Below are 14843 nucleotides of genomic sequence, written 5' to 3' on the forward strand. Positions count from 1 at the left end.
GGATCAAATGCACGGAGTCATTAGTCGTTTCTAAAATTTTTAGGAGTTTTTTGAAAATATCATTTTTTATTTTATTTTTTTTAAATACTAGGACTGTAATTTGAGCCGAATTTCGAGCCGAGTATAATTTGAGCCGAGATTAATCGAGTCGAGCTGAGTCGGCTCGTTTAACTAAACGAGCCTAAACCTCTGCCCGAACTCGACTCGTTTAATTTCACGAGTCCAGTCGAGCCGACTCGTTTAGCTAAACGAGTCGCATAAACGCCGGTTTTAACAAGTCAGACAAGCCGGCTTGTTTACACTTAATCGAGCATAAATCTCTAACCGAACTCGACTTGTTTAATTTCACGAGTCGAGCTCAGCCTACTCGAGTAATTAAACGAGCTGAAACCTCTGCTCGAACACGAAAACGAGCCGAGTCGAACTCACTTAAACGAGTTCGAACCAGGCGACCTCGTGAGCCGGCCGACTCGAATTACAACTCTGAAAAATACGGTAAAAACTTATACGCAACCTGAAATACAATTTTATAACATCACATGTAACTCCATTTAACTATTATACAACCGATGTCGAAGTGTTCATACGTAACTTTCTTCATACCTTTTGCAAAAATATATTGAAAAGTTGGGTATTTTTGTTAATTTCCTTATTTTACACTAATTTGGATCATAATATTTGTAATCCGACCAACATGTATGAAAATGTGATGCCAATTTAGGAGTATAAAAATTTTGTTACTTTTATTGAATGGCTAAAATTACGTAATCCAAATGACCCTTCAAACGGTTCATAACTTTGGAAGGTTTAAATGCATATTTCAATATAGGTTCATTTCCTACTACGATTTCGAAACCAACTTTATGATTTACAGGTACCTACTCCCTCAAATATTTACATTTGGGTGGGCGCGGAGTTTAGGAAAAATGATAAAATAGTGGAGAAAAGTTGAAAAAGTGAGTAAAGTAGTGGGACCGATTAATATTATATGTATAAAGTGGGTATAGTGGAGAGAAATAGTGGATGTAGTTATTTTAAAAATTATAAAAATCTTACCATTTTTGGAAAGTTTTGAAATGTAAATAACTGGAAGGGACATCCAAAAAAGAAAAGCGTAAACAAATGAGAGGGACAGAGGGAGTATTAATTTTACATCCAAAAATTAATTTTGAATAATTTACACAAAATAACTTATGACTTGCTCATGAGTTACAATAATGTCAACAAAACAGAAAAAAGATGCTATAATGTAAATATGATACATTTATTTTAGTTTCTCCGGTTACTAATTAAAAATTTTGGTTTATTATGACAGAATGAGTAAGAACATTTTGAATTCTGGATTAAACTGATAGAGGCAGGCTGTAGTAATAAAAAAAATACAAATTATAGATATTTAGCGACAAAGTAATAAAATTCATACATTCCCTATCTCAATTCCATTAGGGATCGTTTGGTTCAGCCTTTTTTAATATCAAGTATGTGTTTTGATCATTTCAAACTCATGCATGTTATTTGGTTCTCAAATTTAATTCTCCAAATTCATATCTCAAACCCAAGATATGAGTTTTTGATACTATAGTGGAGATGTGAGTATGAAAAACAGATATGAGGAATTAAATATATTTTTCATTTCTTATACAACTTTATGTAAATGTTTAACAGAAAATTGGATCATTAAACTAAAACAACAAAAAATAGATTTTTATTAATTTTTTGAATTAATAAAAATCAATAAATTAAATATACTTAAATTAAGTATTGATGAACTATCACCAGTCAAGACGAGGAAGATTACAAGGACGATCTACCATTCAACCAAACACCTAATATCAAGAATGATACCTCAATCATATACCATCTTAATCCGATTCCTCATTCCAACTCCAAACCAATCCGATTCCTTACTTCTCTAAGTCTTGTTTAGCAAAAAAAATGCAAAGTTTTATCAGTATACAGTTTTTACATGTTTTAGAAAAAATCACGACCAAATCAAACATTAGTAGCACACTGCATGTACTTTACAAAAGAAGTCACAACAAACTCTAACCCGGCTACTCAGACAATTTTGAGATTTGAATTGAATAGAGGATTGCATGGAATCCACCTACTTCCTATATAATTTTATTTTACTAGGGTACACAGAATATGTACAAGTTTTTTTACAGATCTCAACGAACTTGAGATGATCTAGTTTATTTGAAACTAATATGTACAAGCTGCAATGGGGTTTTATCTTTTACCCAAACTTAGAGATAAGACGATAGCATAAAATGTATGTACAGTTACAAGTTATGTACAAGAGAACCAGATAGTAGTTCACCTGCTCCTGCTACTGCTAGCAGCTGATATCAAAGTACTTGGGGTCCGATGGAAAATGATATTCCACATTTAACTGCAGTGTTGAACAAAGAATGTTTGTTAGATCATAAAATTATAAGACTTTGGCATAGAGCTTAGGTTGTTTGATGGTTCACATTTCATTCCAGAAAAGTTCAAGGTACTGAAACTGGTTTGCAAATGCAATAAGAGCAACAGATCATAATATCAGATTTTAAGAAGCAAGTTTTGTTCTAAACTTACCAAATGAAAATATTGTACGTTTTCTTTTACGTAGATACTAAAATTAGACAAGGTAAAAGTTTAGGGAACAAGTATATAGTAAAAGGACTGAAGTCATATCGTCACTCTGTTTGTAGTGACAGATTTAACAATACCTTGCCTTCATCAGCATCTGAATGACGTTGAGGAAACACCACTCTCATGTCATTATATAAGTAGAAGCGTCGTTCACCTTCGAATTTTTTACTGTTCCCCAATGGTTCGGAAAAGGGATCAGATTTGCATTTTTGAAGTGTCCGCGAGTATTTTTTAGGGAAGGGGCACATAAAGCGGAGATGAAGAGCGTAGCGGAGAACACCAGATCCACTAGTATTCTCATTCGCCTTCGGAGAGCCATTTACCGATTTACTTTTGGTTATGATGGATGGCATCGTGGTTATGTCATCAACCCCCGAATTTATCTTTTCCCTGTGATCTAATTCACCACAAGGTGACTCCAGTTCAGTAAGATCCCGAGGAAGACCATTGTGCAGCTTGCTTGAACCCTTCTCTGTACACTTCTGCCTATCTACATCATCCACTCTACTTGAATCAGTGGACAATGTTTTGCTCTGTAGTATAGAATTACTGCTGTTTAAATCTAAAGGACTCCCAACTTTCTTCATGTGAGGATCTTTAAATCCACCATTCCCTGATGCAGATGCTAGATTGATCTTTTGGCGCATAAATGTCTGTAGGTTCAACAAGCATAAAAAGAGAGAAACATGAGCGTGATGCATGAAGCAAATCACTGAAAATCTGGTTCCTACTAACAGATAAACATATTCAGAGGTGTTGTCTATCACAAAATTCATATCTCCATACACTAGTCGTGTCAATCATGAATCTGCGAACATGCAGACTAAATAAAGTTGCATATTTCTAGTATGACACATTTATCTTGAATATATCATATATTAGCATATAAAGTAAAACTATTACTATTTCATATTATCAAGCACTAAAACAATTTCATATTATCAAGCACCAGACAAATTCTAAACTCAGAAAATATATATGTTTTGTTATCTTCTATTTTTCCTTGCTAGCTTGGCTCAAGCACTTCTTATACTCGTAACCACATTAAGGAAACTCATTTCATTCAGAATCGTCAAAAGGTAATCTCTAGGTAAGCATTACATAATTCCAGCTCTCTGGACATCAGTAAAAAATTTAACTGGCATTGTTATGATAGATCATAATGAGTGGGATATTCTGGTACTCTTGGTTTGGTATGATATATGATACATCATATATACACAAAGTTCTTGTTGGAAAATTAAAATAATGTGGAGGCAGATTGTAATTCCCGCCTAATCGCCATGTACCCAATCTCATGAAAAACTCGAGTAACACTGCAGAAACCAAACTGATTTAAATTCATTTCTCATTTCCTTATAAATGTGTGTGTGTGTGTCATGTGACACATTTTCCATATGAGGAGGAAGTCATTCATTTGTCCCATACAAAGTTCACTTGTTTGCCCATGATTATTCCTTTTTCAAGGCTTTGCACATACTGCGACAAGTAAAATAGAAGCTAGTGTAGTTGAATCAGAGATAGTATACTGTGTAAAATAATATTGTTTAGAATATACACCTCTCACAAAAGTTACTTTTCGCTGTTCACTTACCTTAGTACCAACTGGCATGTCACTCAAATCATAGTTACAAAAGAAAGTGTGTATAGGTGTCTTTTCTGGATTACTGAGGACCTGCCAAATGAAATCTAAATATTAATAATAAGAAAGTAAATTATCCATATGTTGTGACAAGCGAATGATTAACATTCCCAATTCCATATAAGCGCAAGTTGACAAATCAGATTATAAGACAACCTGATTGTATGCCGCCGAAACCAATTCATTAATGATGTAGCAACTACAGTAAAGACAGAAGAAAAAGATAGCAAAAAGGGGAGAGGGGGACATTACCAACTGTATGCGCCCTTTCATTGGTACACGCAGGCGGCTCGTTACTGCCTGGGAATTATTAGTGCTGAGGCTCCTCTTCATTTTTGGACCCTTAACCTTGTCTGATGGTAAATTCCCTGCAAGATCTACCGACGAATAGTAAAGCAAGCAATTATCCCCATCAACACTTGTTACCGCAAATGGAAGTTTCTGAGGATGTGGCGAAAAGCTTCCTCCAGTAATGTTAAGTACAGCAAGAAATCCATCGATTTTCTGCACGCAAAAGAACACAAAGAAAGTTAGTATTGAGATATGAGTACCATGCATATAGATTAACAACCAGATTATAAGTTACATAACCTACCCTATCTTTTTTTTAATATAGTTAAACATACGCACACGCCAGGAGACGACTCTTGGCCTCCCTTAGAGAAGCCAAGACCTCAACCTCTGAATCTTTTAAAAAATTAAACAGATCGCGAAATACAGGAAACGTCGTTGCTATATGACAATACTACAATCATGCATAGACAGGCTCACCAAGACAATGATTTTGAACTCTAACCTGGTTGACAATTCCAGATGCTAAACGTCCGGAAAGGAGTGACTCCTCAAAAGAACCCACCAGTGACCTCCTTATGGACAATCCACTTAGACTCCTACCAAACTTAGTACACTGACTGATAGGTGTTGAATCCTGAAACCAGTTTTCTTCTACAGCGCTCAGACTTTCAGGGGTGAACTGACCAGTCTTATGCTGGTGTTCAACTTCGGTAAATGATTTACTTGCAACTATAACATTCCCTTTTCTCTGAGGTGATAATGTTCCCAAAACAGTTCCATCAAGTGACTGTTCCATATCCTTCAAGGTTAAAAAGCTGCAATCTAACTCTTTGCTTAGATCCATGCACCCTCCTGATTGTTTCAATCTTCCAGCGAATTTGGGACGTAGAGGTGACAAAGACAGAGACGAGGAGGCTACCTTTTCTGGTGACATGGGGATTGGCCCTCTGCGAAAAGATGGTGAAAGACCCAGACGTGAAACATCCTTGTCATCTAGCAAAGGCCCATCAGTAAGAGAGGTGAAGTCTGTTAAACGGTGTTCATTAGGTGAATTCATCCTTTCTTGGAAGCTGGATGAAGACCAAATAAGATTGCTAAAATAGTCGGGACTGCTTATGTGAGCTTTCTTTTGCTCTTGCAAAACCGTATTATTACATCTTACACTGCTTACCCGAGAATCATGGTTATAGATGGGGACACTAATGCTCAGAGGTTCCCCATTGAATTGATCAGTTATAAGTGTGCCATTCAAAGGTGACAACCGCTTCTTAATTAGTGACCCATTCACGGTTGCGGTTTTGGCAATAGTGGTTTTAGATGATGAATGAAGCTCAACGCATTCGTCATCCTCTACATCAATGGCAGGGTAAGTTAAAGATTTTGATTCAAACCCCACTACTCTCGAAATAGGATTCAGAACGTTTCTCGCACCTTTATAAGTAAAAATGCAGCTTTTTTCTACTGAACCAGTCGTCAACCTAGTAGCAGAGACTGTACTATCTTTTGGAACATTTGGACCATCTGGTTCATTTGATGTTACACAAATCGTATCCCCTGGCACTCGATGGCCAAAATTACCTAGGCACATTCCGCTCATGTCACAACTACTTCCACCACCAAATTGTGATGGAGTTTGAACAAATGTGCTCAACGATACTGCTACTTCATCAGCAATGGTGGTGGAGGGAACTTGGGGTAAACCCATGATAAATACTAAATAAGGTGTTCTCGTATCTTATCTAACTAATCCACTAAAATTCAGTTCTATTCTCTAATCTCCCAGATATGCCAGATAGGAAAGTTGTCCGACATTCCAACCAATGTGACTGAAATTAATTGCTTAACCCCATTGCAGCTATAGAACAAATATCGGTAAAGCTTAATCTGACCTAACTAATTTTCATGTCTGTTTAGGAGAAGTTGCTATCTATCCATGAAACTGCAACTCTCCACCAATTTGTACACAGTATAGTACTAAAACCAGGGCATAGACTGAAGGAGAGAAACAAGTAGATAGCATTATCAACGTTGCCTTCAGAACAGCAAGCAAGAAAAATTGACGTTGTAATGTAATGGTCTTTTCACCAGAAATAAAGCTCAAACTCCTGAAAAATGTCCGCACGCATATAAGCTTAGTATGCTACACAATAAATGATGACAACTACAGAAAACATGGCAGTACGAATTCCAGAATTAAAAAAAAAAAACTGAATTTATCTGTGAGACATGGGAAAGGGGGAACAAATCCTCTCGTTGGCACATTTTCATTTTTGGCCATACAAATCTACAATCTTCTATTTGTCAAGACTCTTCTAAGGTGAACAGGTCCTAAATAAAAGATTAAGACAATTAGAAGAAGCTTATTTTGCAGGCACTATCATTTCACCATCATAGATATTACAACAACTAGAGAAGAGGGAAGCTCAAAGCTCAGTCGTTACTAGAGCAGTCAGTTGATGAGCTCAAAAAATGAACAAATCGAACAAGACACAAAAACAAAGAATGATTACATGGTTTCACAGCTCACTTTTTTTACACCAGTTAAAATGCAGTATGATGAGGCCTAAAACCAGATATTCAGGAATGACAAAGACCACAAAGGTTATCGGCCACTAATTGTCAGCTGATGTATACCCAAACACAGAACAACAACTTTGTAGCCATCCGTAGGTGTAAAACAACACAATCAGTTTTAAAAAATCTTAGCACCATTTAAGTCTTAAAAACTCAATCCTCTTATCAACCTAGATAACAAACTAAAACCCAATTACAAGAACATAATTTGCAAGAACTAAACCACATCAAATTACAAATGCAAGTACCAAGATTAAATCTTTCCTAACATATAATCACATAACAATCTGCTTCCTTGACCAGCAAGGACTAAAACATACATATTACATAATGAATCTTTTATCATCAGCTCAAAGTTGCTAAACAAGCTCCATAACTTCCAGCTGAGTAAAACACAAAATCAATAACAAAACTGGCACAAAATACAAAAATATTACCCAATATAAAAATCCCAACAATACAAACAAAAACACAGCACAATCAAGAACAATATCTAAGCAACCAACAAAAAAAAAACAAAAAACCCACCAGATAAGAAGACACCAATCAATCAAAATCATGTAATTTGATCATGCCATCTTCATAAAGATCCAAGCTTTATCTAAAAGAATCTGATCAAAGCAAGCGGGTCAAACTAAAACTGCATAATTTGATGGTTCTTGAAAAAACCCAATATTTAGCCTTAAAACCTTGAATTATGTCTAATTTGTAAAAAAGTGGTATATATAGTATATGTATGTAAGTATAGGTAAGGTACAGAAATAGGATGGATAAGCGTGAATGAAAAACAAAAGCAAAGGGTAGGCAAAAATCAGACCCATTTTATTCAATTGCGGTTCTCTTTTGTTTAACATTTCTGTCCACTCTATTAATTATTTTATTATCTGTAACACAAACTTCTACGAGATACATTCGTACATTTGTTTGTTAATTTTTGACGGGGCCATTGTATCCATATTTTCTGTCTAAGCTCTGACCACGAACTCACGCTTCATAAAGTACAAAAGCCAATTTTCAGAGTCCATCTCCGACCCATTTTTTTTTCCCAAATTTAAACCAAATTTCATTAATGATTTAAAAGAAATTCAATCGGGACAAACCCCCAACTGATCATGCAACCAGGTTGAAAAACAAATAGAGCTAAATAATTAGCCATTTTGTTTCCGGATTGCTTAACAAACTGAATACAAATATTCTGAAAATTAAAAATGAAGGTAATGATTTTCCGGACAATCCAGCACGCATCTTCCCCGAAAACAGTAGCTTCACAATTGACCCTCACATTAATTCAATTGATATTGCAATGTTCAGAGGACTCAGTTGCAACAACGGAGTTTAGAGGCCTCATATTATGAACAAATATTTTTTGTGAGAGGTGAGCACATGTGATTTTCACCACCGTTCCAAACGCACCCCAGCTATCTACCTGCCGAACACCAGCTATAGACCTGCCGAAAGTGTTGTTGATGCGAGATATCCAGATCTCCCAATACACCATCCAATTCATTTTCAACACAACCACCACATCGCACAAAGCGAGACACATCGTATAAAGCGAGACAATCAAACACACAAATAATAACTTAAACAGAACAATACGAAAAAACCCAAAATTCAAAAATCTCGGAATAACACCAAATTGTAATATATTGTTAGGCCGGAGATTTTGAATCCAAAAACTGAATTTTATTATAAAATCCAAGCTCTTACCTTAGTAGATCTGAAAACTAAAGTGAAAAACTGTAATGGATTTTTCGAGTTTTGTAAAACAAATCTCGATTTTATTAAAGAAAAAGTGAATAAAAGAAGAAGATGAAGATGAATATGGAGATAGAGATGGGTAGAAAGGGGGGAAAAAGAAGGTAGGGCGGCTAGGGTTAGGTGAAGCTAGGGCGGCCGACTCTCATGCAAGAGAGAAATTGAAAAGAAAAATTGAAAAATCATCTCCGACCCATCTTAAAATTTATAGTTTTATACTATTTTAATATAATATTCTCCTCCAACTCAATTTCAAATTTTACATCATTTTGGTGTTTAACCAAAAATTACACAAGTTTAGAGTTTTTATTTATTGCAACAATACATTTATGCTATTTACCCAAAACAAAACTATTTCATTTGTATCCTATTAACATTATTACTTTTTTACTATTAATAATAAAATAATATATAGAGTACAAGAATATTGTAAAATTGGGTATATGTGGGTTGGAGTTGAATGTAAAAATAGTGTACTTTTTATACCAATTTAGTGTTAAAATCACACCAATTTAGTCTTATGCATTAGAGATGCTCACGTAGGTATCACAACATGAAAGGATAAATCTGCCCTTTGCATACAAAATAAAATTAAAAAAAAATACATGAATATTTTCGTTTTTTAATATATTTTGATCTGTGGAAATAAAAAATTTGATATGAAAATAACATTTTCCTTAGCTATAATGTGTATCTCGGTGAAATTTATGGTATGAAATGACAATTTGTGGATAACAATGGACGGATTTAAAGTATCTCAAAGGTGTTCGATAAATTTTTTAGCAAAAATAATATAAAAAAATAATTATTCAAAATTTACTGAATTTGTAAGTATTATGTTTCAACGGGATTAATTATAGGCTATTTATATTTTAAAAATAGTATATTTTTATTATTTCAAGTTGTTATAGATAGAATGTGTCATTTTAATATGATAATAAATGCTGTGAAGTTATGATACAGATCTAGTAAGTTTTGCAAATATAGCCAACATTACTTGACTGGTTAAATTTTTAGGTAACAATGGTAATTTATTATATGAAATAACGTTTTTGGCATAATAATTGACGAAATTAACATGTTAGATGATAATATCATCTTTGTTGGAACCAGATTTTTGCACGGACCGTTTCTAATGAACATCCTTCGGTTGGCCTTCAACAAAGAGAATGGGAGGGATTGTCCCCTTAATTCACCTCCGAGTAAGAGTAAGTTAATCTGATTCTCGTAATTTTTTGTGAAATAAAAGCTTGAGAATAATCTGAGAGTGTGTGAATATTAATTAAATGTATCAGAACTGTACCCATATTAACTCACAATTTCCTCACTTCTCGTTCGGTTCAAAAATTCAGGGACGTGACTGTTATTGATGGATAGACAATGTCTCTCCTATTTCTTCGGGTTACTGCAACTGTACGAACGTTACATTGACTGGAACTCTGAGTGTGCTTGGTTCACCTTGGATACTTGTTTGAACCTTGTTCGGCCTTGTTTGGACACTTGATAGGTCTAACTAGGTCGTCCTATAACATGTTAGATATATTTGATAATGTCATGTCTAATATGATTTATGTTTAGTTTTCAGATCTTACTTAAACAGGACAAATCAGTACTTAACTGAAATCAGCACTTATACTGAAGTCAGAACTTAAGTTATCAGTACTTACGATTCAGGTTATATTTATCAGGAGATAATATCAGGACTTAAAGGAAACTTTCAGATAAGGAAGGCGATTGATTGAAAGGAAAGAAGATCAAGACAAACGTAAGAAGAGATATGTATGAAGAAGGAATTCTGTGAAGAATGGAATACTTGGAAGAAAAGATAACTGATTGATATATTTTAGGAAGCAGAATTATATTCCAAATCAATTAGCGATTATCTTGTAACTGTGTTATATATAAACACAGACATAGGGTTTATACTATAAGTGTTATCGTTATCGAGAATATTATTCATTGTAACCCTAGCAGCTCTCATGATATTTGTTCATTACTGAGAGAGGACAGTTCCATATTGTAACAGAGTTTATTGCATTGAATAAAGTCTGTTTTCTGGTACTTGTGTTATTTGAATTCGATTTGATTGTGCTATACACTGTATTCAACCCCCCTTCTATAGTGTGTGTGACCTAACAAGTGGTATCAGAGCCTATCTGTTAACACACAAACAGTTTAAGATCCAAAAATAATCATGTCTGAAGCAGAAACTCCAACCAAGCCCACCAAAACTGAAGAACCACCAAAGACTCAAATCCATAGTCGATATGAGGCTATTAGAGTTCCCATACTGAAGCCATCTGAATATCTCATATGGAAGGTGAGGATGACTATATTTCTGGAAGCTACTGATCCAGAATATCTTGACAGAATCCATGAAGGACCTCACAAGCCAACAAAACTCGCTGTTGTAGTTGCAGGTGAAGCAGCAAAGTCTGTACCAAATGAGAAGAGTGATTACACTGCTGAAGATATCGCATCAATTGCTAAGGATGCTAAGGTACGACACTTGCTGTATAGTGCCATTGATAATGTAATGTCAAACAGGATAATTAACTGCAAGACTGCAAAGGAGATATGGGATGCCTTGGAGACAAGGTGCCAGGGAACTGATTCGATTAAGAAGAACAGGAAGACAATACTCACTCAAGAATATGAACACTTTGACTCAAAGCCTAATGAGTCATTGACTGATCTATATGACAGATTTGTCAAACTCTTGAATGATTTGTCACTGGTTGATAAGAAATATGATCTTGAAGATTCAAACCTTAAATTCCTGTTAGCTCTTCCTGAAAGTTGGGATCTAAAGGCAACAATTATAAGAGACAACTATAATGTTGAAGAAACAACTCTTGATGAAATTTATGGAATGCTCAAGACTCATGAACTTGAGATGGAACAAATAAGCAAGAGGAAAGGAGGAAAGTCAAGGACAATTGCTCTTAAGGCTGAAAAAGAATCCCTCAAGGCAGCTACCTCAAGGAAAGGCAAAGGAAAAGCGCTCATCACAAAGTCTGATACTCAGTCATCAAGTTCTGATAGTGATGATGACTCAGAAACTGAAAGCTTTCCTGAGATGGATGCTGATGAAGAGATGATGAAGCTGTGTGCTCTTATGATGAAAGAAATCACAAGGATTGCATACAGGAAGTTCAGGAAGGGAAAGAGGTTTTCTAGGAAAGGTGCAAATTCTGATAAGAAGAATTTCAGAAAATCTAAAGGCAAAGGAGGGAAGTCTGACAGAGGAGATTACACAAATGTCAAATGCTACAACTGTGGTGAGAAAGGCCACATATCTCCTGATTGCAAGAAAGTGAAGAGTGACAAAGGCAAGGCTCTTGTCACAAAGAAGAAAAACTGGACAGACACTTCAGATTCTGAAAGTGAGGAGAACTATGCCTTGATGGCAAATGCTGATATGGAAAATGCTGATAGCAGTCCTGAAGCTGCTGAGTTAAAGGTACCTCAAACTACTTATGCCTTTCATACTGATGATATTAATGAGTTGAGAAGATATCTTAAAACCATGTTCATTAGTTATAGAGATTAAATTTTAACATGTGAAAGATTAACTTCTGAAAATCTTGCTTGTAAAAAGAGGAATGATTATTTAGAAAAAGAGTTAGTCATGTTCCATCAAACTCAGAAAGATAGAGATGATGCTTTCTATGTTAGGGATGAAGTACTTAAAATGAATGAATCTCTAAAAACTGAGTTAGAAAAGGAAAGAGAGATTATCATGACTTGGATTAACTCTGGCAGAACAACTCAGAATTTGTTAAGTAGTGGAAACTGGAAAGAGGGCTTAGGTTATGGAGATGATAAAAATGATAAAGGAACTGTAGAAATTAAGCCTATAGTTGTTAAACAAAATCCAAAGGTAAAACCTGTTAAATTTGTAGCTGTAAAGTCTGATACTGAGAAATCAGAAGTTAAAGAGGAATTAACTTCTGACAAACTAAAACATGAAAAGACAACTGAAGTAAATGTAGGCTTAATGACAAAGAAGCAGCTTAAGCATAAGCTGAAAGATGTAAAGAATATAAACAAGGTAAAGTCACCTAGGAAAAATAAGAATGGAAAGGAAGGTGTGAATAAAAGCAATGATAATAAGCCTGTTCCTAATGCTCCTAGAAAAACATGTCATAACTGTGGAAGTTCTAACCATCTGGCTTCTTTTTTCAGGAAGAATAAGAAAATAAACTCCTTACCTTCAAAGTCAGGAGTTAAGAGTCAGTCTGTTAGATATAGGCCACAAAATCCTTGTTTTCATTGTGGTAGTTTATGGCATTCCATTTATACTTGTAAGGAATATCATAGTTTGTACTATGATTATTATCAAATAAAACTTTCTTTAAAGAAAGTTAGCATTGTTCCTTCTAGTGTAAGTTCTGATACAAAGTCCGATAATATAAATGCTGATAAGAAAAATGTTTAACATAAACTCTGATGCTAAATCCGCTGCAAATGTTAACAAACCTAATAAGGCCAAATGATCCAAGCAAGTTTGGGTCCTTAAAACTAATCATTAGTGGTCTTTGTGATTGCAGGGCAACAGGAAAAACATCCTAGTTCTGGACAGTGGATGCTCAGGACATATGACTGGAAATAAAGCCCTGCTATCAGACTTTATGGAGAAGGTTGGCCCAAGTGTTTCTTATGGAGATGGAAACATTGGAAAAACATTGGGATATGGCAATATCAATCTCGGGAATGTCATCATTAAAGAAGTAGCTCTGGTCTCAGAACTTAAACACAATCTGCTGAGTGTTAGTCAAATCTGTGACAGAGGTTATCAAGTGGATTTCTTTGAAGAACACTGTGAAGTTGTAAGCAAATCTACAGGAAAAGTTGTTCTGAAAGGATACAAGCATGGTAACATTTATGAAGCCAAGCTTTCAACAAGTACTGATGGTTATGCAATCTGTCTGATGAGTAGAGCATCAATTGAAGAGAGCTGGAATTGGCACAAAAAACTCTCTCATTTAAATTTCAACAATATAAATGAACTGGTCAAGAAAGATCTTGTGAGGGGACTGCCAAAATCAGTATTTGCTCCTGATGGCCTTTGTGATTCATGTCAGAAGGCTAAACAAATAAAATCTTCATTCAAGAGCAAGACTGAATCATCAATTCTTGAGCCTTATCACCTACTTCATGTAGATCTATTTGGTCCAGTGAAGGCCATGTCTATTGCAAAGAAGAAATATGCTATGGTCTTAGTGGATGAGTTCACCAGATACACATGGGTGTATTTCTTGCACACAAAAAGTGAAACCGCATCTATCTTGATTGATCATGTCAAGCAACTGGATAAATTGGTCAAAGATTCTGTGAAGATCATAAGAAGTGATAATGGTACTGAGTTCAAGAATTTGACAATGGAAGAGTTCTGCAAAGACCATGGAATCAAGCAGGAATTCTCTGCTCCTAGAACTCCACAGCAAAATGGAGTTGTTGAAAGAAAGAATAGAACTCTTATTGAAGCTGCATGAACAATGCTTGATGAAGCAAAGCTACCAACCTATTTTTGGGCTGAAGCTGTGCAGACTGCTTGTTTTACTCAGAATGCAACACTCATCAACAAGCATGGAAAGACACCATATGAGATGGTGAAGAAAAAGAAGCCAAATCTGAAGTATTTTCATGTATTTGGATGCAAGTGTTTTATTCTTAAGACTCACCCTGAACAGCTATCCAAATTTATTTAAAAGCTGATGAAGGAATTTTTGTTGGATATCTATTTTCCACAAAAGCCTTCAGAGTCTACAATTTAAGAACACGAGTTGTCATGGAATCTATCAATGTCTCCTTTGATGATAAGAAGATTACTGGACTTGAAGATTTCTATGATCATGATCAGCTGAGATTTGAAAATGAAGACTTAAATTCTGATACTGAAAATTCTGACAGTCTATATCCTGATACTGCA

General features: G+C 35.1%; 1 protein-coding gene across 3 annotated transcripts; it reads right to left on the minus strand.

Moving 5' to 3' along the window:
* Positions 1-1683: 1683 nt before the first annotated feature.
* Positions 1684-8046, minus strand: LOC141663888 (uncharacterized). 3 transcript variants are annotated; one of them, XM_074469739.1, is made up of 7 exons: positions 7679-8046; positions 5079-6681; positions 4535-4786; positions 4235-4315; positions 2718-3293; positions 2324-2395; positions 1684-1918 (listed from the first exon to the last, which is right to left on the minus strand). In XM_074469739.1, the coding sequence occupies exons 2-6, from the start codon at positions 6279-6281 to the stop codon at positions 2339-2341; spliced, it is 2169 nt and encodes a 722-aa protein (XP_074325840.1). In that variant the 5' UTR covers positions 6282-6681; positions 7679-8046; the 3' UTR covers positions 1684-1918; positions 2324-2338. The 3 variants fall into 3 exon arrangements, with proteins under 3 accessions (XP_074325840.1, XP_074325839.1, XP_074325838.1); XM_074469738.1 differs by lacking the exon at positions 1684-1918 and adding an exon at positions 6803-6904 and having other exon boundaries at positions 2000-2395; positions 7679-8044; XM_074469737.1 differs by lacking the exon at positions 1684-1918 and having other exon boundaries at positions 2000-2395; positions 7679-8044.
* Positions 8047-14843: the final 6797 nt, after the last annotated feature.

The sequence above is a fragment of the Apium graveolens genome, chromosome 6, assembly GCF_009905375.1.
Source record: "Apium graveolens cultivar Ventura chromosome 6, ASM990537v1, whole genome shotgun sequence".
Lineage (NCBI taxonomy): Eukaryota > Viridiplantae > Streptophyta > Magnoliopsida > Apiales > Apiaceae > Apium > Apium graveolens.